At 29.2% G+C, this 25890-nt stretch overlaps 1 protein-coding gene across 2 annotated transcripts in view; it reads right to left on the bottom strand.

Annotated features, from left to right (window-relative positions):
- LOC142321013 (limbic system-associated membrane protein-like) overlaps positions 1–25890 on the bottom strand; it is a 1017196-nt gene that overhangs the window by 173706 nt on the left and 817600 nt on the right. For both annotated transcript variants that reach the window (XM_075359008.1, XM_075359007.1), the window contains exon 5: positions 21849–21983. In XM_075359008.1, coding sequence (XP_075215123.1) covers positions 21849–21983 — 135 coding nt within the window. The remainder of the gene's footprint in view (positions 1–21848; positions 21984–25890) is intronic.

Below are 25890 nucleotides of genomic sequence, written 5' to 3'. Positions count from 1 at the left end.
AGTAGTTTCTAAACAATTTAAAATAGTCATAGTAAAATAAAATTAAGACATGCTTTTTAAAAAAAAATCTAAAAAATGGATTATCCAGTAAACATAAATAGAAGATAATTTTGTTTTTAACATAATAATATGTACAAAGTTTTCTATTTTCGCTTGACCACTATGAAATGCTCGGGGTGCGACGTCAGTTCTATTTTGCATCTTAACTTTAGTTCATCCAAAGAGATTTACTAGATATTGTATTCTGAAGATACAATTTTCATTTTGCATTAAAACCTTTATCATATTTAAAGAATTTATGAAGGTATTGAATATGAATGCTCACCCCATGCTTTTCTTTGTAGAGATAACTTCATACATATTATTTGTTGAAAACTAAATTATCTTTAATTTTTGTTTACTGGATAATCTATTTTTTAGATTTGTTTAAAAAGCATGTTTTAATTTTTTTTAAATTATACTTTTTGTTAGTACAATGTTTAAATATTTACGAGAGTAAATATAATGCGGAAGTTTTCGATATCTCTTACTAGGGTGTTTGAAGCGTTACGTTGGTTGATCGACGACATCGATGTTCATCCCAAAAACCTACTGCGCATGTTTACTACTCTCCAACTTCTGCGCATGTGTACTACTCCTTTCCACTTTCTGCCATGTGTACTATCCGTTAACCGTTAACCGTTAACCGTGGAACGAAAGTGAGCTTACGAAAGTGAGCTTAAGAAAATCATGTAATTAAGCCTATGTAAAAAGGTAATGATAGAACAGTAAAAATAAATAATTATACCATGAACAAACCAACTTTTCGTTAAATTAAACTTTTTGAGTGGGAAACAGTACGTAATTATATATGTAAAGTTGTCTATCATATTTTTCATAATTTTATTTATGATAACCCTCAATGGAGATATGATGTGTATGATGTGACAAAACTAAGTGAAACTCCGGTAATTTATTTGATTTAGGCAATTTCTCAATTCATAATACTAGTCTATGAATTCTCATCGGCTATCAAGCATATTAACTCGACTAAAGCTTGTTGCCTTGACAGCACTTCGATTTATATTTTTGAAAGATGCAGTGATCAATTCAAATTTTCTCTACTATTTTTATATTCATTGGCTCTAAAAGGTGAAGTATTTCTTTCTCAGGAGAAACTCACCAAACATTATCCAATATAAAAAATCTAGAATCCGAATGAAATTGAAACTTATCAGCTAATATTTCTAGAAGTCGAGAGTTCCAGCGTTCAAGTCCTAGTAAAGGCAGTTACTTCTATACGTATTTGAATACTAGATCGTGCAAGTCGGTGTTCTTTGATGGTTGGGTTTCAATTAACCACACATCTCAGGAATGGCAAACTGAGACTGTACAAAACTACACGTCATTTACACTCATACATATCATCCTCATTCATCCTCTGAAGTGATACCTGAACGGTAATTCCCGGAGGCTGAACAGGAAATAAGAAGGAAGCTAATATTTCTAATAAACGATCGCAAAGTTATTAGAATACGTACTTTTCAATAGAATATTCCTTCACGTTCGTCATGTAAATTAGTCCTACACTCCACGAATTTATTACGATCTACAGCCACGAATTTCAGTTTTGTATTCACGCTTTCTATTTCACCAAACGAATCAAGACTTCGAAACCGAAGTTGACATGGCTAAAATTTTTGATAACTTTAATCCATAGTATATTACTAAAGAAAAGATATTATGTTTGGCTACTCTGGTGATTTAATATTCCTCTTTGTCAGCTATTTTCGCAAAACCCTACATGTATCTTACCGTAAATGTGAAACTCAATACGTTATATATTTTTCGGGTAAGCCTCAGTTTTGTTTTGTCCATTTTTTTTACATCCTTTAATTTTGATTTTCCATCCTTTACAGCATTGTACGGATCTAGCCGCAACGAACGGTTTCCGTTCATGGGCGAATTATCACGTCGCAATAACATGTTGAACGAGGCTTGGCTGGATCTATATTCTAATGATGTGAAACAGATTATGGCCGACGATCAGCTTGAGGTACAAATAAAAAATCATCCCCCCAGCATGCTAGAAATTACACCTCCAACTTGTTAAGTAACAAACCGTATTCTCGGATGAAAAAGGTTTTAATATTAGAATTACAAAAAACTATTTGACGGCCGTGTCAATGTTTAGAAAATTAAAAAAAAACGTATTGGGGCAGTAATTTTAAAACGTTAAAAGATAATGAAACAATTATAAAATACAGAATCTTAAATAATACTTTTAATTACCTTTTAATGAATAAACATATAAAATATTTAAAATTTTAGTAATGCATGTTATATTTAACATCTTCTTGAGTGTCGAAATACCATAAAATAATTTATGTCGTATTGAACACTTTTTACGTTGTTAAATACAGAGTGAACATACTGAAACTGCTACCCAACAGCATTTATGAAAGACTCTCACACAACTAACGTGACTAGTGAATGTATATGTTATTACTGATTGTTGCTACCGTTTATCAGGTGGTTACGTGTCAGTGCAGTATACGTTTTGTTGCAATACAATATTGTGAGTACAATATTGTGTTTATGTAAAATGTCCTATTCAATCGAAGAGAGGATAGCTATAGTTGAGGCCTACATACGTTCTGGATCGTATGAAGAATCATGTAAAGTTTTCGTAGAAAATCTTTTGAATGCCTGTATCCCAGCAAAGAGTAGCAAACTCGATTTGGTTAAAAAAATGGCGTACAACAGGTTCAGTTTCATATGTAAAACGAGATAGGCAACCTTCTGTTGGGAGTCCACAGGCCATTGCCGATATTGAAAGGAGAATTACCGTCAGTCCAAAAAAATCATTACGCAAGTTATCCTAACAATCTTGTGTTAAATACACATTTTATCGTAAAATTCTTCACGAATTAAAACTGAAAAACTGCACCGCGTTACAACTGAACGAGACAGAGAAACCGAAAGGAGTTGATTATTGCAACTGGCTTCTCGAAAACATTGTTGTTGGACAGATAGACCTGATGTCATGTTTCATGTCAGAAGAGTAATGGTTTCATTTATCCGGCCATGTTAATTCGTAAAACACCCGGTATTGGATGGCGAGGAATTCTCATGACAAACACAAGAATAAGGAGAACCATGTCGTATTTCATGTCAGACGAGGCATAGTTTCATTACTCCGGCCATGTTAATTCTCAGAACACTAGGTATTGCATGTCGTGGAATCCTCACGAGATATTGGAGTGTCCACCTCACGATGAGAAAATTAGTATTTGGTGTGCCGTTTCCGGTAATCGTATAGTGTGACCAATATTTTTTGACCAGAGTATCAATACCCAAGTTTCCCTCACAATTTTCGAAGAATTCTATGCGCAATTAACTGATAATGAAAAAGAATACAGCTTCTTCCAACAAGATGGAGCAATGTGTCACACATCAAACGTCTCAATAAATCACGTTCATGCAGCTTTCACAAATGAAAGAACTGTCAGCAGAGGACGGTGGCCTCCATGATCCTCAGAGTTGTCTACTAGCATTTTTTTCCTTTGGAGCTACATAAAGGAGAGAATTTATGCATCTAATTCCCGCAATATTGATGACCTGAAGGTAAACATTCAACGAGAAATCAACACAGTTTACAACAACAATTTGCGTCAGGCGACTCTCAATATGATCAGTCGAGCAGAAAAATGCATCGATGCTCAGGGTGGTCATTTTGAACATCTTTGTAACAACAAGATAAATAAATGCATCATTTAAATTACGTTTTATGTTTTTCTTATTTAATTTATCCGTATCAACAAAATTTCATTGCAACATAACCTACCCATCCTGTGGCGGTTACTTTATGGGTGGGGTTTTATGTTGCTAACTCTGTATAATCCAGTTTTTAATTTTAAAAATAAACTGAAAAATATTAACTGAAATAATAAATATATATTTATTTAGAAATAAATGTATAATAGAATATATTATTTAGAAATAATAAATACATATTTATTATTTCTCACAATAAAAACCTCACGTGATCACTTTTTAGTGATGATGTAAAAACCTCAAATTAATAATGTTATCAATACTTCTTCCTAAATTATTTCACGGACTGGTATTTTTATAAAACCAACTACATATTTTAATAAACAACAATAAATCGGTTTCATATATCCTACCCACAGTTGCCTACTTATTATGTAAACAATAAAGCACTTAATGATCTCCTTATGAGATCTAAATATGATATCTCATTCTGAACTGATATTCAAAAGCATATAGAGAATAAAAGCTTATAAATAATTGCATCAGTATATCCTTGGTATTTCTTATACCTAATAGTAATCAGTTTAGTGATTCTATGTCATTAAACTCAGTATAGTAAGGAGTAAATTAGAATTCGCAAATGTATATGCCATCTACACAGAATCAATATTAAAAATTGAATAATTGCAAAAAAGATGTTTGAAGTACCTTTAAAAAAATATAACAAATCAAGATATTTTTCTGTTCCCGTTGCAGCATTAAGAAAGGCATTAATGTAGACTCTTGAGTGTGGACATAATATGAGAACTGTAGTTTTATTAACTACTCAGCAATAATTCGAAATTCCAAGTGTCTCCTTTTTTGTGCTCAGATTTAAATTTGTAAAAAATATTATTTTTGTTATTATTATAAGAGGTACAACACTGCATAATGGGAATTCATCGCTTGTTAGAATGTTGAGTAACACTGCATAATGGCAATTCATCGCTTGTTAAAATGTTGAGTAACACTGCATAATGGGAATTCATCGCTTGTTAGAATGTTGAGATCTTTTAATGAAAATTAATGTGCTCTAGATCCGTTTGCCGACAGATTAACCTATTTCATAAGTAAAATTGTCGCTAAAATTAAGATTTTTTTTTATACATTCTTATGCGGCTAAGAACTTACTTTTTAGTTTCTATTCAACTTCCTTTTAATTTTTTCCTTTTTTCTTATACATCTAACGAACATTACTTTTTCAATTAATTTCTCTAATAGGGCAATTGTAAAATATACATAAATTTCTAGAAACTAGTTTTCTAAAAACTAAATTTTAAATAATCAAACGCCAATTAACTTATAATAATACTGATATGAATAATTATTTTTTATTTAAATTTATCTAATATACTTTTTTCTACTCTACTGGTTGGTATAGTGATGAACTCGTCATAGTAAATCAACTGATTTTGGAATCGAGAGTTCTAAGGTTCAAATCCTAGTTTCTTTTATACGGATTTGAATAAAAGATTGTGGATACCGGTATGTTTTTTGGTGGTTGGGTTTCAATTAACCACACATCTCAGGAATGGTCGACCTGAGACTGTATAAGTCTATACTTCATTTACATTCATACATATCTTCATTCATCCTCTGAAGTAACACCTTGCGGTGGTTTCGGTTGTTAAACAGAAAAAAGTGCTGTTTTTTAAATATACTCTTTAAACTTTTTAATTTAATATACTGTTTAAATAATAAAAAAATTATTGGAAATTGTAATGTATATTATCAATATATACATCATTTATCTAAAGAAAGTGGTTTTGGATTTTTCTGTTGCTCAAATGTTTGTATAAATAATTATATATTTAAATAATTAATCATTTCCGGAATAATTAATGATAACATTTTGTTTTTCCATGAAGATGTTTACAAATATATAAGTTAGTGCTTTTTTATTACTAAAATCATGATTACGCACGTGCTGAGATTGTTTGTCAGACTGTATAAAGGAGCACAGCTTTTAGAGAAAAACTCGTAAGGTAATTTTTAAACGTGTTTTTATATTATCTGAATACTTATATTAATCGATTTCAATTTAGTAAAACACTAGAAATTCATTTATAATATACTTATTTTACTTGGGAAATTAAAATTTAGCTGTGAATTAATAAAAAAAATCATTTAAATGGTTTAACAAAAAGAAAAGGATTGAACAACGTTTTATATTTGAAAATAGGTCACAAATGTGGAGCTTAAATTGTTACTTGAGTGGTTCGAGTCGTATGACATATTCAATGAAGCAGTTCAACTGCATTAAAGTCGTCAGTTAGAGGTCCCTTGCGATTTCCAAATGGAACTGTGAGTGGATAAGGGAAAACTTTAACACTTAGATGCCCTCTGACTTTCTACTTCTGTTTCTACTCTTGTAATCTAACCCGCTGTCTTATGTAGAAAAATTTAATACGGTTCCCTTTTTCTTTATCTTTCTCAACGATTAATTTATATTAAAACTTCTCCTCGGATGAAAAGTTTCAGAGCTTGCGCGTATGGACAAAAACTCTGAAATCGAAGTAAACAGACATAAACATTTCTGTTTATTGTAGTCGGTAAAACCTGATTTAGTAAACTTTTGGCAAAACTCAACCGAATTGGGAGATCAAAGTAATTAGATATCCTGAAAGCTAAAATAAAGAACTTACTTATAGTTGTATAGCTCAAATATCGTAACAAATACTTTTCATTCCTACTAATAAATTCGATTAAATTTAATTTACTAATTTGTCAATATATAAACAGTTAACAATATGTTAGCGTGACTATCAATAGGAAAATAATTTATAAAAATAATTTTATCTTTTCCATTTTTTTATACAAAAAAAAATAAAAGTTAATAAAACTACTTCAGAAATCCTCAAAAAGTTAGAAAAAACACTTTCAAAAAATTCATTAAATTTCGACTTTTAATGTCAAGCCCAAATCAAGGACTAGTTGTAGATAATTATTTTTAATTTGACTCCAAATCGTAAGTGAAAATTTGAAGAGTAATAGATATCGCATAATTTTTAAATTTACAGTAACTTTTTTTTAAAAGTCAGTTGGTTTTATTTTTATTATATTTTTAAACTATTTTTATTTTACAATTTTTAGTTTTATCTTTACTTAAAATATGAAAATGGTATTATATAATATACCATGTTACCAAATATTATATGATAAAGAGTCCCTGTAACGTAAAGGGTATGGGTATTTAAAAATACTTCGTTATGAAAATCGTTGACGGAAACACCTAGACGGAAACCAACTTCCTGACAAAAATTAAAAAAAAGGTAAAGATAGAAACGACGTTGAGCGCTAAAGAAATAGAGCTAAGATTTCTGGAATGCGGAGACATAAACTTCTTTTAACTCTAATTTATGCGACTTATTTCCTTAAATTTCGTTCACAGATATTTTGAAAATCAGAATAATGTTTCTAGCTAAACTTCAGACTACACTTCATTTACACTCATACATATCATCCTCATTCATCCTCTGAAATATTATCTAAACGGTAGTTACCGGAGGCTAAACAGGAAAAAGAAAGCTAAACAATATTATGCAATATAGATTAAAAATTAAGAAAGAATGATGAAAAAAATATATATACTCAAATCGTCTATGAGATAACGTAATTTTCTATTAAAAAATTTCCACTTACTCTATATGAAAACGAATTAAAACGGAAATCACCAGAGAGCACAAACGGAATTTTCTCTATGAAACACAAAAGGATTTTCAAAATAGGTCCATTTACTTAAGAGTAAAGTTTGAATTTAAATAAGTAAAAACCTGGAATTGAGAATTTCCTCCAATTTGATTCGGGTTAAAAATTAAAGGAAGTTGGAAAGATGGTAACGAGGTTACGAGAAACTTTCCTGAGATTTGTAAAGAACTCAAAATATAATGTTTCTCTTAAGGAGATAGTGCAAAATTATTTTTATCATGATCACACTTAATTTATTATTTAAGAGAAGGAAATATATATTGTAAATTACTTAAATGAATATACCTTTTTTAATTAGCTCAATATGCAATCTGTTGGAAATATAAAATTTACTTAAAAAACCTAAATATCTATACTTTTGGCTTTTTTAACAAGCAAAAAAAAATTAATTGCCTGATTTAGAAAACAATCAGTTGGGTGAAATGGAAAAAAATATATAAAAATTTAACTTTTTTTATACATGCCATTAATAGTGGAGTACCACTATTCCTCTGATAAGTATTTAAAACAATTTTTACCTAATGTCTCATTAAGAAATAAGTTTTTTTAACTATTTCATTTTAATAATTCAAATTAGTCAAAGTTTGAAAAATTCATAAAACGTTAAATTTTAGGTTTGCAGCATAAATCTTTTTTATGAATTATAAAAAAAAAGATAATACTTCATTTAGTATTTGATGATGCTTTCAACAAGATATTTTTTAAAAACAACTTTAAACCTAATCTTAGTAGCAGATATCTCAATCAATTTGTTGGCGTATTAACCTCTCTTGAGACGTGATACCAAAACAACGTGCAACGAAATATATGCATGTTTACTTACGCGTTCCCACATTTTCATACGCCAAAATTTTAGTATATTATTAACCAGGAGACCTCAATAATTATTAGTGACAGAAAAACATCCAGCTGGAGACATTTTTTGACCGACAATGATTATTGCCTTCTAACATAATAAACCACGATAAAGCGAAAAGTAACAGTCAAACGACTATAATAAGAAATTTTTTTGATTTTCATAAGAAATTTATCAACAAAATGTTAAAATAAAATTAAGAGAAAAATAAAATACAAATTTCATTTTATAAAATTATAAATGCTTTATTACGAAAAAATTTTTTTAATCTTTTTAAATTAAAAAAATTAGTTTTTAATATAACATTAATACTGTATAGCAGAGCACAGAAAGATATTATACTGACATATTAAATATAAAAATGACATCTTTTTATCAATCCGCTAACTTCCGTGAAAGAGATCTTTTCATGCGGAAACGTCTCAACCTTTCAGGCGGAAGATCCCGCGTTCGAATCTCGGTCAGAAATAGCTATTTTTGGGTAAAAAAAACAGTTATACAGTTTCAGTTATAAATTTGTATGTGTAATTTTGGAAAAAGTATTACAACAAATAAAGTAATTTTAAAATAAACGAGTTTATTAAACAAATAGTTAATGAAGACGAGACATGCTTCATATTTTTAACAGTTTTTGAATAAAATTTGATGGATTTTTTAGACATCTGACCAGTTGATATGAGTATACTGACTGCAACTCCTCTGAAAAACACTTCCAAAAAAAAATGCACGTGATTAGATGTGTAATTAAAATCAATTTTGACAAAAAACCTTGCATCGAATAAATCCCCTTTTTAATACGAAAAAATCTTAGCATCGTGCATCTAAATTGTTTTACGAAGAGGTTTGTTTAGCAATAACTTTTATTTTGAATGAATGGATCACTTCATTGCGTAAATAACTCAAATGGCGGTATCACATCTCCGCATAAGACAAACGTGATATGTACTGATTTTGTCGGATTAGTCTTCATCCTCTAGTCTTTAAGCCATCTTTCTACTACATGCAAGTGATATTGTAAGTTTAAAGCAGATGTTCGTATAGAATGATTTTGTGACATCAATAGCATAAATGTCTTTAGCATAAATTTCAGTTACTCCGAGCAACAGGAACGAAAAAGTAATAATGGAAAATAATAGATTTTTATTCCTTTCTCTCATTTTTCACCTATTTTATTTTTAATTTTTAGTTAATTTTTGTGCGAATATAAATCACGATCCACGAAATATCAACGGCAGCCAGAAATATTAAATTGTTATAAAATTAATCTAATTTAAACTTATCAATGTAAAAAATACAAAAACGTAATCAAAAATCAAATTATAAATTTAATTAGAATTTTAAAATTTATAAATTTAACTAAATTGTTAAATTAAAGGAAAAGGTTATTTAATTTAATTTAGTTCGAAGTTTGTAAATTTGAAGTTTAATTTACAAAAGTTTAATTTTGAAGTTTTAATTTGAATGTTTAATTTAAACATTTCATTTCATAAAAACCGTTCCTATTCTTATCATTAAAAATAATATCAATAATAACTGCTAATATTATTGGTTGTAAATTGATTTTTTTATTCAATCAATTTCGTTTCAAATAACAGTTACATTAAACACGGGAACAGATTTAATTCCTGACAAAAATACAATTTAATAATTAAATGTGCTATTATATTTTTCAAGTGAGATTGAATTACAGAATATATTAAAAACATTGAACGTCAAATGATTAAAATGTTTTCATTAAACTGATAACGGTACAAAAATATGGCGATGGCTTGATGTACCTGTTATTTTACGCAAATATAAATACTCTTAATTTAGAGCTGGTTAGTAAGGCAGAAATTTATTATTAACAAGAGAAGGACTTTGACTGTAACAGTATAAGTAATTCTGTGTAACTGTAAAAAATTTAATACTCCTCACATTTAATAAAAACTTTAATATAATTTATTACAAAAATATACGAGTATTATATAGTTATCTATTTCATTTAGTTATGGTTACATATAAACAAATTAATAATTTTCGCCTGAATTAAAAAAAAAAACGTATACATATATATATATTATACGCTAGCATCAACTCATCGCGGCTTCCCCTCGTTACATTATTTCTTTTCCCGTCGCAGTCAGGGTATATTTAGCCGATCATGGCTCGCTTCGTTCACTCTTCTCGTCTTTGCAGGGGCTCTGCCCTCTGACACAGAGAATAGAATAATATTATTAATAATAATAATAATAATAATAAAGTTGGAGAATAATAATAATAAATCAAAATTAAATCCGTTAATTTATAAAAAAATAACAGTGTCCTGAAATTTTTTCAGAGAAACAATTTCGTCAGTACAGGGAATGAAACTTTATGTGATCTGAAGAATACGGGTTTCAAAATAGTGAGCCTCCATCTTAATAATAGTAGTTATAGCTGGTTACCCGTCCTTCGTAAGGGTAAAAGTGTGTTTTTCCCGGTTATAAGCATTACCCGATAAACACTACTAGGAGGTGACCGTACTTCTTTTCTCATTAAAAAAAGAATTAAAATTGATGTTTTTTAGTCAAGTAACCGGAGACAGGGGCAGCCAGTCGCGTCGCACACACAGTAACAGTGGCAGTGGCTGTGTTGATTGAGCCGTCCCGTCGTACATCGTTACATCCCTTAAAAATCGAAATTCAAAACACCCGAAAATGGTTTTTGGAAGACATTTATCTGAAAAGTATTTGCAAGACCAAATCTAATAAGTATCTCGCTTAGTATAATCGAAAATGTGGAAAATTTGCAATTATTGTTTAAATTTTGTTTACCTTTCTTCATCACTTTCAAGGTCGAATTTCAATTATCTAGAAATTTGTTTTTCGATATGTACGTGAAAATTACCCATACCAACATTCTACTTAATATCTTCATTTATTGCCGAGAAATTAAACAAACAGCCGGATTTAAAAAAAAAATCGGTATCCATTTTAACCCTTTAAACTCGGAATCACAAAAAATCCTTCTTAGAGAGTAGTTACACCGTAAGAAAAATGTGTAACAAATTTTCATCAATTTATCTTTCGTAGTTTTTGCTGGAGGTTGATTATGAATCATTAACGATATGTTTTATAAGCTCGTATACAGATATAATTGAAAAATATTATTAATATGATACTGAATTACTGAAGTAATCTTTCTATTAGTAAACACTCTGATTAAAAACAATATCAAAATGAAGATATAAGGATTCTTGCTAAATTCTGACTTAGTTTGAAAGATAAAAATATCAGAAAACGGACCATTCTTAATGATTCTACTGCAGATGAAAATTATATGAATAGTAATCAGTATATGGGTTGTTCTATTTTGTTAATCTCCTAATCACAAATCTTATACTTCATCAAAGATTAAAGCAACGTATTTCAATAACAATTACTTTTTTTTACACAAATCATTTTAAATTTAAATACCACATTTAATTATTGTTTTGTTTTTTGCTTTCCAACTGCTCGCTAAATTTCTCGACTCCATTTTATTCTTTGCCAATCTGTTACCCTCAACATATATTTTATATTTTACATCCTCAATTATATATTTCATACATTCGAAGACTGTCTTTCATTAAATTTCTTCCTTCTACCATTTCTTTTTGAGCCCAGTCTAACCTTGGATATGCCAAACTAATCATTGTGTTTTTTTTTACAAGAGGCCGACAATATTCTCTTTTAAATCTCTTTTGATTTCAAACTGTATCAAACCACATAATTTATATTCTCCTAGTTAATTCCATTCTCCAGAAACTTTTGTTGTTTCTTCTTTCTGTCTTTAATATTGTTCACTGTTTCATTGCTATAAAGATACGCAGTCTATAGAAATATTTAGTTTTAATTTCTATATCTGTGTTTAACACATTAAATCTTTTCTAAATTTTACATTATCTTCTTCATCATTCGACCAATAAATAACTCGGGTAAATATTTAATAATAATAATTTATCTTTTACCTGTATTTACTAATATTACTAATTACAGAAAAATTAATTTTCTATTCACACACATCACACATAAGTAATCATTCAAATAAGTTGATTAAAAAGAGCGTGTTTGATTATCATTTCAATACAAGTGATTTCAATACATATTTTTCCAAATATTATTAAAATAAGTGTGTTTTTTTGGTTTTGTTTTTTAGCTATACTATATACAAGTATTAATTTGGTGACAATATATTAATGAAAACCATTGCATATTAATTTATAAGAAAAATGTTTTGAATATTTTTTGGAATTAAGTTTTTGTTTAAAAAAAAAAAATTTGTTAAAAATGTGCTTGAAAGAAAGTAGAAATATTATTACATTAAGGACTGAATTTATACAGGGAATTTGTATAATGGTAAGCTGGCTATACTTTTTCGGATTCCACTTGTAAAACTAAACAAATATATCCTTAGGAAACACGAAAATTTCTCCTTCGTTCTCCCCCAGTTTGCCATTTTGTTATTTTTTTATAAAAAATTATATCTCAAGTTAGGATAAACGAATCACATTAATATTTGGCAAGCGTATTGGTAATAAAGTTGTAAAATGATCAAAAATCAAGACTTAATACCTTCGCAAATTACAAAATGGCGGCCATGTTTACTTTTCAATCCGTAGTCTCCATAAATATTAGTTTTATCAAAATTCATGTTATTTGCTACAATATTAAGCCTTTTATTTTGAACAAAATGTTGAGATATAGCAGACAATTGACGTAATTATGTGTCTATTTTAATGTCCTCCTCTTTACGTTCAATTTGATGAAATATTAATTGTTTTTATTTATTGTTAATTCTAATATTGTAAATTAGCATCAAATAAAGTTATAATTTTCTCACAATAATAAACCTTATAATTATGACACAGAATTACATCAATTTTCTCCCATAACTCGACTATTTGATAACCGATTTAAAAAAATAAAATGTCGTTTTGCACAAAATAAAAGGCTTAATATTTTAGCAAATAACATAAATTTTGATAAAACTAATATTTATGGAGATTACAGATTGAAAAGTAAACATGGCCGCCATTTTGTAATTTGCAAAGTGCAAAGTCCTGATTTTTGCTAATTTTAAAACTTTACCTAGACGCTTACCACATATTAATGTGATTCGTCTATCCGAACTGGAGATATAAATTATTAAATAAAAATAACAAAATGGCGGACAGTGGGAGAACGAAGAAGAAATTGCCGTTTTTCCTAAGGATATTTTTTGTTTATTTTTACAAGTAGAATCCGAAAAAGTATAGCCAGTCCACCATTTTAGAAACACTCTGTATTTAAAAAATGTAATTGTATATGTTTGTTTTACCAATTAATTTTTTTAAACCGTTTTTTATCTGTGTATATTGACGATTAAGTTGTAAAAGCAATAAATGTTTGTTTTTTACAACAAAAATTAAAAAATAAAAGTAACAGATGAAAAAAGGATAACGGTTCTAGGTTTGACATTTATAACTGTAAATCATTAGCGAGCAATAACTGGATGTGATTACGTAAAATAACGTTATTCGATTATTTATAAAGTACAGTTAAATGATGCATTTATTATACGTAGATATGACAAGTAATAAACCAAGTTAAAAAAAATAACGATTTTGTAATTAAAAACAACAAAATATGAAAGGGAGTGAACTTTTATTGTACTCACCAGAGTAAAGAATAGAAATTATGAAAAATTTTATTTCCACCTCAAAAATTTTAAGTTTAATAAATAACAAGTTTTTATTAAATTTAAGTAGTAATGCAATTGTAAAAACAACTCCACTAAATTTTTTAAACTTATCTTTCGAGATTACCCAAAAAATCTTGTCTGGAAAGTTCTCGGGTGCCAAAATCACACAATTACGTTGCTCGCAGACCGAGAAATTTTGCGCACAGAAAGTGGATAAAATATTACAAGGTCGAGAGTACAGTAAAGAACAACTTAGCCCATAGACCTGACAAGTTGTACAATATAGTCGTACAAACTTTTAGACTAAGTTGGCGGTAAAGTATTCAGATTACTTTTTACAATCTATATAAAAAAAAACTTTTTAACGATAAAAGACGGCTCGACTATTTTTATTACACTTGATTCCGATTTTTTGTTGATATAAAATTAAAAAAAATTCATGTTTCTTTTATATTTTTCCGTATAAAATCATAAGTTATGTCAGTATTTATTAAATTTCATTAAGTAACCAATAAATATATTTGTGCCTGAGAATTTCTAATATTTTATTAAACTACGATTCATAAATGGTAATTAAATATACGCAAATAAAACGATTCATATTTATATAAATGTACTCTAACAATAACGTCATTATGTTGTCAGAACATAAAAAAAAATTTATCATTTATTTCAGATTTTAAACACAAATCTTCTCAATAAAAAAAAAAATGTCTACCAGAATATTGGTTAGAGAACAAAATAAGATCTTTCATACTTGTCACAAAATTCTTAAGCGAGATTTGAAGCTTCCTTAATCAGGTTATAAAACTTACTCATTTAAAGGAATACAAAAACGTGAAGATAAAATATACAAGAGGTTATCTCTAAAGTAAAGACCATTTCATTGTAAAAAAATCTATTCTGAAAACTTTATAAATATTTTTTATTTCTCTTAAACTACATACCTTATACTACTTCTCTATGGAATCGCCACATGAATTAAGACATTTATCGTAGCGATACACCAGCTTCAATATTCCATCGTCGTATTGGTCTGTCGCCAGTCCATTTAGCCACAGCATTTTTAATTAAGTTCATCATCACCCGCGAATCCCTTACTAATCAAAAATTCTTTCAATTTCCCAAACAAATGCTAATTAGAAGAAGTTAAGTCCGGACTATGTGGTGGGTGATCGTAAATTTTCCATTCAAATGTTCTCAGTAAATCAGGTATCAACTTACAGATAACAATGCGGTGTGTACATTACTAGCGTGTACATGAATGACACAGGTTTGCCAACCTTAAGGAGTAAAATTTCCTAGCAGTCTTTACTTTAGAGATATACCTCGTAAGTACACTTAAATTGTAAATTTGGGTTCTTTAGTTTCAATTTTTTTTACTATTTATTTTACGAAGTTATTCTATTGAAATAATTGTTTAGCAAAGATTATTCTTTACATAATATAAGAAATGAACATGAATTGTATACAACTAATAATAGTAAAAATTCAACTATTAAAAAAAAAAAAAATATTATTCAATATCATTTCTTTCTTTTTACGTTTAGTCTCCGGAACCATCGTAAGATATTACTTCAGAGCATGATATGTATAAATGTCAATGAAGTGTAGTCTTGTACAGGCTGAGGTTGACCATTCCTGACATGTATTGAAACTTAACCACCAAAGAACACCGGTATTCACAATGTAGTATATTTTCATATCAAGATGAAACTGACAGTACAAGGTAATTAAATTTTTTTAAAGAAGTGATTAATAATTAATTTATTTAAATTCGAAATAAAAGATTAAAAGAAAAAAACAACTTGAGTTTTTTTTTACATTTTGGATTTCGAAGATAAAAAAAAATCATAGGACTTTACCATGAAATTTATACTTAATACACGCTTCTATCAAATAACTAAGGCATAAATTTTATTAAGTGAAAGTGATTTAGGAAAAAATAAACGGAAAGTATTAAAAGGAAGCAAAAACTAATTGGTTTTTAAGTGAAATAAAATATAAGATTTATTATTATTATGTACAAAATAATATTATTAGTCCCAGATTATATTTTTTTTTTAGAATGCATTAAATTTCGGTTAAATATTTCGTCGTCTATCTCTTACTGCTTACCTTGAGTATTCTAATGCATCAGAGTTTGACTTTATCTTAAAACAGTATTATTTTTGTAGTTTGAAATATTATAATAAAAGCACCCGTCGGGTACATAATAGTATAATTGATAAAAATATTAATATTATTAATATAAATATATAAATTAATATAAATATAAATAATATAATATATATAAAGTTAAATAACAGCGTGTCAGATATCTTAAACATTAAAATTCCTACTTTTTTACCCTTGGAATTTTTATTTTATAAGTGGATAAAATATCAATAAATTACATTCAATGTTATTTTCTTTTTATAAATCGATACTTTTCAAACGTGACTTAATACATTCTCCGTCTCAGAAAAATAAAAAAATAGTATTTTATGAATTTAAATTGACTAAAAAAAAAAAAACACGATTATCACAATAGTTTCTATGCACAGTAGGCAGCTTACATTTGCACAAAAAAAAAAAAAATGAAAAAACAACGATAATCACAAAGCAGTTCGTTGGGAACAAAATTCTCGTTAACGACCAATTGAGTTTCTCAATTTTTTGTAAGAAGTTAAAATTTCACCTAAAAAAATAGCAAGCTGACTGGAATGTAAACTAAAAAAAAAATTTCGCGTACTGTGGGCATATATTCTACCACTGCATCATGGAAATCGGGTTTTTATATAATTGCAATAATTCAACTTTTAAAAATTGTAACTAAAATAATAGTAATATTATAGTTGTAGATTTTAATATAACGGTACATTTTCAAAACTAAAGTGTCTTCCACGGAATAAAAATATTCAAACTCTATCATTAGTTCTGTCAAATATGGACGATTCAAAAAGGACTTCACAACTTTAAAAGCATATAAGAATTTATTTAGGTAACTTATGTATTTCATAGCAAAATTCATCAAGTTTTGACTCGCACAGTTCATTATTACCGGTTTCGGACACCTGCGCTGTCACCAGTGTTGTTAAAAACGGATACATTTACTGGTGCGGAACGTGCTCCCTGGGTTTTGGTATCACTATTTTCAGTCGACACCACAGTTCAACATAATTTTCGTAGAGAGTACAGTAGGGAGCCTCTAAGTAAGCGTAAAATTTACTCTTGGTACAAAACCTTCGTTGAAACAGGTTGTTCTGTTAAATATACAAAATCCCAGGACGCCTCCGTGTCCCTGAAGCTGCTGTGGAACAATTCAGATAAAACTTTGCTCGTAGTCCGAAGAAATCAACTCGACGTGCATCACGTAAGATTGGAAATTCACAAACGACGTTATCAGGTAAACGATTGCACTTGAAGCCATACAAACTAATCGTGGTTCAATACATTACAGAAGACGACAAAGGTTCTCAGCTGGAGTTTTGTGTGGAGAAGATGGATAGAATTGCAGTCGACGACACATTTTCAGACAATGTAATTTTTAGTATTGAGTCAACTTTTCACATCAGTGGCAAGAGGAACACCCATAACTTCGAATATAAGGTAGCGGAAATCCTCATGAAATTTTGCAGCATATTCGTGATAGCCCTACAGCCAATGTTTTTATGTCCTAAGCAAACAAAGACTGTATTATATTTGTTATATTTTGCCCGTTTTTCTTTCAGGAGGCAACCGTAAATGGTATCGTTTATCTGGACTTGCTTCAAAATTTTCTAATTCCTCAGTTAGACGATGATGACCAAGATAGACGCCATTACTATCAGCAAGACGGGGCACCACCTCACTACCGCCTCGAAGTCCAAGGTTTTCTTAATACTCGACTTCCAGGTCGGTGGATCGGTCATGAAGGTCCAATTGCATGACCACCTCGCTCCCCACATTTTACCGCGTTAGATTTTTTCTTGTAGAGTTCATTAAAAATCAGGTTTATGTACTTTCGCCTGCTGATCTTATGAGCTAAGATTTCCAATTAACCCCACATCTCGATTCCCCCCCGAGGGAAGATCCTACCTCGTAGCGTGTCCGGTCGTTACACCACCTAGCCAGTGGTTCCTAGCCATTCCTAGCCAGTGGTGGCTTTAACGGAGGACAACAATTAACGCCACAGCTGAAGAAATTATTTCCGATATGCTGGCTACAGTATGGAATGAGATCGATTTCAGGTGGGATGTATGCCGTATTACAAATGTAACCCGTATCAAACCAAGGCGAAAGTTGGAAAATAAACCTGATGTATTTTTCTGTGAAATAAGACCTCAATCGAATCTGTAAGCTACCTCAATAAAATTTTATATGCTTTTAAAATTGTGAAGTTCTTTTTGAATCACCTATATAAAAACACCAAGAATTGAAACATCCAGATATATAGTTCAGTTAGAAAAAATATTGCATTTAACTGGTAATAAGCGAAATGGTTTTAATCAGCGTGTCACTCTACAAAACAGTACATCAGACGTTTAACGTTGTGTTCAGATAAAGTTGGACAAAATGAAAACAAATTTTTTAAACGCTCATTAGCCGACCTCTATTTCTCCTAGGTTGATCAAAAAGAAATACGATTAATCAGAGAGATCTCTAGTAATGAAAACCGTTGAGCAGAAACTTAATCAGAGACAATGAATTATTAACCTAATCTAAACAAGATGAGCCAATATTGTCATAAAAAGTTTTGAATAAATATTTTAAAACGTTTTCCTCGTTCAGGCGTTCTGTGCATTTAATCTATGTCATAAATAGTCTAAGATGTGTCGGTCAAATAGACTAAGTATGATAATACTTGACATTGAATATTTTGACATGAAAAACATTATTCCGATTAATATATCATTGCAACAGAATAACCAAATTTTAATTAAAAAAAAAAAAAATATTTAATATTGTTCAAATATAAAGTTACTATTTCTAATGTCATATAGTTAGTTCAGAAGTGGTTCAAGTTTCCATCCAAACTATGTATATGATCTCAAAGTCAGCTAAAAATATGATATGAAAACACTGACAAAGCGACTTCTAGAAAACGTTGCAAATTAATGTAAATGTAACAAATCACAAATTGAGGAAATTCTTTAAAAGGTTTCGTACATTTTTACAGTAATGAACGATTAATCATATACGGGAAGAAAATAATAATAACAATAGAAGATAAACATTTACACAATTAATGTGAAATACAACGACAAATAAAGATAGCATTTTGAAAAAAAAGCCCTGAAGGATTTTCAAAAAAAAAACAATAGAAGTGAACAATAACAAAACAAAATGAGAAAAAAATAATACCAAAAAAATAATAATTTAAAATTGTTAAAAATATTGAGGAAATTAGTTTAAATTTTATGAAAGTAATGAAAAGACGGCTTCTAATTTTGGGTTCGGAATATAATGTTGGCCCAATGCTACTTTAATTTTAATAGTCGTTTAAGTGATAAAGAATAATTTGAATAATAAATATTAAAAAAGCTCCCTCCCACCCACCATAAAAAAAAATTTATTTTTTAGAAGTGGTGAATAAATTCTAAGAAACGTTTTCTATTTTATTCAGATTGTATTTAACAGATTTTCTAAGTAAGTTTTTCTCTAAATCTAACACCCCCCCTCCCTATTAGAGGCTAAAATATGGCAAAGAACTTTTATGAAATTTTAGATCCAGAGTCTTTGTAGGCCTCCGTGGCGCAAGTGGTAGCGTCTCGGCCTTTCAGCTGGAGATCCTAGATTCGAATCCCGGTCAGGCATGGTTTTTTCACACGTACTACAAAGCATTCATCTCATCCTCTACGGAAAAAATTGCTTAACTGCGGACCCGCAGGTTAAACCAAAAAAAAAGTCCGGAGTCTATAATTTAAAAATATTGTAGAATTTCAAGTATAAACTTGAACAAATTTAAAGCGAAGGGAGATAGAGCAAAAGAACCAAAAAAATATTTCAATTTCAAGAAGCGGGGGTTAATTAAAAAAAAATGTTTTTGGATATTTTATATATGCATTGTAGATAATAAATTTGCTTTAATAAAGGTTTCTCAAAATGCTTCTGAAGAAAATCGAAATTAGTTTTTTTCCCGATATTCTCTCACACCCTTAACGAATTTTGAAAAAATAATATGTTAAATGCCTCATATATAGAAATACTCGAGCGAAATTTGAAGAAAATCGTTTTGATCAATCCTGAGATACAAGTCAAAAAGCAGCGCGACACACAAACTCGTATTTACATATGTAAGGACATACACACATAAAAATGATTTTTTTTTTATCTAACTAGACGAACTAGCTAAAATGTAAAATTTGTTAAAAACCCGACATCCCATTTTTGAAATGATCACTTTCCCCTTTAATAAAATTATTCTAGCTAAATTTGCCGAGGAAAAATGCTGATGGGCCCTGTTGAGTTTCCTTTACGGATCACAGCCATTTGATCCACATTTAAATTTAACCATTTTATTTAATGAAAGTTTTAATAACTTATATTTCTTTACAGTACCTGGATATACTCTTTTTTGCATGATTAGATGTTTATGTTTAATTTTTAAAACTGATTTATGTTGACCGTACTTTCATTTTGCTTAGTTAAAGTTCAGTTTTTTGCTAATTTATTTATGGCGAGTTTTAAAGAAATTTGTTTTTTATTTATGCGGCACTGAGTAAGACCTTTGACATTCATTTATATTACTTTTGTCATCGTCGCCACACTTGCCGATGACACTGCTATCCTTGCTGTTAACAAAGGTCCTGGCCTAGCCTCGCGGGAATTACAAATGGTACTAGGACCTTGTCTGTATATGGCAGAAAAAATGCAGGATTAAAGTTAATCAGAATAAATCAAAGCATGTCACAATCGCCATGCAAAAGGCTGTCTGTCCCGGTGTGTGCTTGAATGGTGTCTTGATCCTAAAGGAGTGAGTGAGCGGTACCTATATCGGCGTTTGATCTGGAAGTTCACGTGAGGATGAAGAGAAAACAACTAAACGATAAGTATAGGGAACTATAGTGGCCTCACGTTATCCAATAAAGTACTGGTTTACAAGGTTATCCTTAGACCAATCTGGACATACGTTGTGGAGTTGTGGGGAACATAGAAATCATACTACGCTTCCAAAAGAAAGTAAGGAGGGTAATTGCAGAGGCATCACGGTTCTCACGGAATGATGAAATTCACGAATATCTACAGCTTTCGCCGGTTCATGAGGTTGCTCGACAGCCCAGTGTTAAACACCAATAACGACTTGAGAATCATGTCAATCGCTTTGCTACCAATATGCTCGATAACAGCAGGGACGTCTGAAGTTTGAAACGTCTTCATGTGCTCAACTTAGGGGTTACTGCACGACAGTTTGATACTTGACAACGCCAAATCTAATGGTATTGTTTTTTATTTTTACTTTTTATTTATTAATGTTTGGTTATTGTTGACCAAGAAATGTTGGTAGAAATATCTTTTAAGATTTAATATTGGACTAAGAGTACTTATAAATATTATATTATGAATTAATTATTTTTTGAGTTCCTTAAGAACCCCTTATCATGTGCTTCTAGTCAAGCGACTTACTTATGGAAAAAAAACATCCATATTTTGGATATATTACGAAATACGTAATCAGGTAAGGTAGTTTTGGGTGTAAGTATAAGAGTGTGGGTAAGCTTTATACAACCTCTTAACTTACTGCAATTTTTGAGGATGTCAGAGAGTTATCAAAATAGATATGGGAGAGTTCTTGACGATATATATATATATATACATAAACAATAATAGTTAGTAATTTACTTACATTTTCAATTATGCATACTAAACTGATGGTGCTACCCTCTCCGATGTGATATTCACCACTTCCTAATATGTATGCAGAAGGTACAACTACGTGCAAATTGAAGTAATGAGAAATGGTCCCAGATCCTGTTGCAACCTGTAATTAGAAATTTATCTTATTATTATTTATTATAGTCAATTAAGTATTATTTAATTTTAGATGCACATATTAAATTATATACTTTTACCTCACGGTTAATGTTGATGCTGAAATCAATTTTATATTTAATATAAGTTTAGAACTAGTAATGATATTAAAAATGTTTTTTTGATTTTCTATTAATAATGCCTTTGGCAAATATTTATTTTTCTTATAGTAAGAGTTGGTTTTCCTCTTATTAAAATTTTCTATTTGAATGAACAGAAAATTTCAATTTATTCAACCTTAAATTTACCAAAATTAAGAAAAAAACCTTTTACTGATTATTTATGCTATGTAAATTTTATACGCTAGAATTTTTCTGATTTATATGATGAGATTTTTTTTGTAACTAAAAAATTAGTTTTTTCAAGGTATTCAAGAAGTAAGCGATGTTTATATATATATATTTTACACTAGGGTAAAAAACATAAAAAATTTTGTAAATTGAAGAGATAAAAAAATAAAAATAATGAAATCATTATTAAAATGAATAACTCAATATAAATTTACAATTATAATCAGTACAAATGTACAACTATAATGAAAAATACGAATAAGAAACAACTAAGCAGAAGGTCGCCTCCACTAAAACACAAATTATTCTACTGCGCATCATTGTGTTACGTCAAAGATAACTTTGACGCCCTCTACCTATAAAACAACTAGTCCTGACTGACTGACTGATTGATTCACCAAGATCAACAAAAAACTACTGAAGATAAATTGATGAAAATTTATGTACATTTTCTTCTTACGTGCTTTCTAAGAAAGGATGTTCTGAAATTCCGAGTTTTAAGGGTTAAAAATGGAATAACAATGAAATTTACTTTTTTTTTAATTTCTCGTTAACGAAGATATTAACTAGATCTTTGGTGTGTGTGTGTGTGTGTGTGTGTGTGTGTGTGTGTGTGTGTGTGTAATTTTCATGTAAATATATAAAAAATAATTTCTAAACTTTTCAAAACTCGAAGTTGAAAGGAGTGAAGAAAGGTAAAAACGATTTGAAAAATGTTTGCAAATTTTCCCCGCTTCCGACAATACTAAACGAAATATTCACTAGACTGGGCTTGCAAATAGTCTTCAAATAAATATTTAAAAACCATTTTCGTTTTTTTTTTTTTAATTTCTGGTTTTTAATGGGGTGCGATGGTGTACAGAGCGGCGACTCTACCAACATACCTACTCCTACTATACGTACGACGTGATTGGCTGCAACTGCCTTGGGTTATTTGACTAAAAACATAAAAGTTATTAAAAAATAGAAAAAGAGAAATGAAGTACGCTCACCTCACCTCCTAGTGGTATCTGTCTCGTAACGCTAAGAACCTGACAAAGTACATTTTTACCAGTAGGAAGAACGGGTAATCAGTTATAACTAATAATTATTCTCACAACCATGAGTTTCACATGAGAACGATGAGTTCTCACAACCGTAAGTAGCGCGAGCGAAGCCGCGACGGGGATGCCAGTATATCATATGGAAAGATTCAAGAGAAGTTTTTTCATATTATTTTCTTCAGTGTCAAAATAATATTCACTATTATAGTGTATCATCATCACACGTTCACCACAATCCAGTCAAAAAAAAGAAAGTTTAAAGACGGTTAATAAAAAAAATTCAATCTAAAATGTAGGGTAATAGTCTGTAATAATATGGAATTAGGAATATACACACAATAATAGGAATAATTGTATCTCGTGATTCATACTTCTGTCAATACAAATTTAATTTTAGATTGATACTCATAGTTATAGATTTTCTTATTTCTATTTTTAAATTTACGTAAATGCATCACTGAAAAATCAATAATTGTTTATATTAGTAATCAATAAAAAATATAGCTGCGTAAGAAGCAAGAAAATAGAATATCAAATTTAAACTAGCACAAAAAAGATGAAAAATCCAGCAGTAAAAATAATATCGTGATATCATTGGTTTCCAAAGTAGGTCAACCAAGTGATACGGCTGAAATGGAATGAAATTTTTTCTATTTTTATTCTTTAATTTTCAACCTTTATTTTATATTCACGTAACCATAATCATAGTCGTTCTTATAATAATTCCTTAATGTTCTTAGCTGTAATATTATAAAATGAAATATCATTAAAAACTTTATTAAAAATATTAACAGATCATTACACACGTAACAGGTCAAATGACACTATTTTTTATTTTATAAAAAACAGAATTACTTTTAATATTCTTTATCCTCTATCTTAAAAAGAATATTAATTAGTTTGTGTCAAACAAAAAGTTTTTATTGGGATTTTTACTAATGAATATTATGTAAATGTGATTTTAAATGAAATATTAATATTTGAATTTTTCCTGGTTTAAAGCTTTATTTAACAAATAAAATAGATTTTTTTCAAAGTCAATTAACATTTTAAAATTTGTTTGATAAATACAATTTTTTTTATAAATTTTTACACAGTGTAACAAATGTACAAAAAAAGAAGTTTTAAGAGGCGTGCATTGATAGCTCTTAAGAACTGCATTGATAACTTTTGCTTAATTGCCCCTGAATCTATGTACATTTTACTGAATAAATAAAGAATTCAAGTCTTCTGAAAGTTATATTAATAGAATATTAACTTTAATACTTCAGAACCAGTGCCATTAGGGCCACTTGCATAAAGATGACAATTCACGGTTCCGTGTGTATGACGGTTTTACAATAAGTACTGCTTACCTAAACTATAAATTGACAAAAAAAAAGTTTCTTTAGAAAAGACCTAACTTTTAAAACGTTTGCACACTATAACTATAATATAATATTATATGAACATCAGGAAATAACTTACCGTTTAAATAAAGCTGTTGTAATAAGTACCCAATAATATATTGGTAATATTATACCAACAAATGTAAACAAAAGAAGAAATAAGCCAATTTGTTAAATTTTAAGCAAAGTTTATTTTTTAAAAAGAAACAATACTTTATTATAAATTTAAAATTAACATTTCCGTTGTAATTCAAACCTTATTTATGATACTGCACGATCAATAACATGATATAACTGAAATTAAATGAGAAAAAACGGGCATTACCTGGAAAATGCCGGATGGTGATATAAAAGTATAACCGTGGAAGTCACAAAGCAGACCGGATTTGTATTTATTTGTAATAATGTATATATCTAACAACAACAAACATTGTTGAGCTTTGTTTATACTTCGTTCAGCTTAAAGCCAGATTCACATTAGAAAAAAATTATGCCGTTTACTGATAATTTTTTTGCAAATTCACAGACAAATAAACGAAAATCTACGTAATGCTTCGTGCATGTTGATTCAAATTTACATCGGTTTTGCTCTACTGCATAAGTGCTATTTGCAGATTTTTTTTTCTTACTAGCAGTTTTACGAAAGTTGCGCATCTAATTGAATAAGAGTTGTTAATATTAATTCAAGAATATATTAAGCATCGGCTGCTCAAGAGATTCGAAAGAAAAAATCTAAAAAAAATAAAAATTAAAAAACAGATTGCTTTAAATAAAAACTTTAAAAAATGTATTTAATATTAATAACCTTCTTTAATCTTGATTTTAAAACTGACAGATATTTCTTCTTGTGCTTCTCGTCTTTTTTTTTCCTTAATTAGACTGTAATAGTAACGAATGCAGTTCATTTTTTATTCATTAAAAAAGATATGATTATTCTCTATTTTGAGTTTTAACGCAATATAAAGAAAACAACATAGAATAATTATCACTAAAAAAATTTACCCCGCACTACTACCATGCAGTGGCATAAATCTCTTTGATGAGAGTAAAAAAATTTTATTGGCGAACAGGTCAGAACGCGGCGAAAATTTTTCTGCTTGTTATTTTGCGGTGGAAAGTTTCACACTAATATAAAT

Source organism: Lycorma delicatula, chromosome 3, assembly GCF_047948215.1.
Source record: "Lycorma delicatula isolate Av1 chromosome 3, ASM4794821v1, whole genome shotgun sequence".
Classification (NCBI taxonomy): domain Eukaryota; kingdom Metazoa; phylum Arthropoda; class Insecta; order Hemiptera; family Fulgoridae; genus Lycorma; species Lycorma delicatula.
Note: the sequence above shows the minus strand (reverse complement) of the source record. Positions and strands in the feature narration are given on the sequence as shown.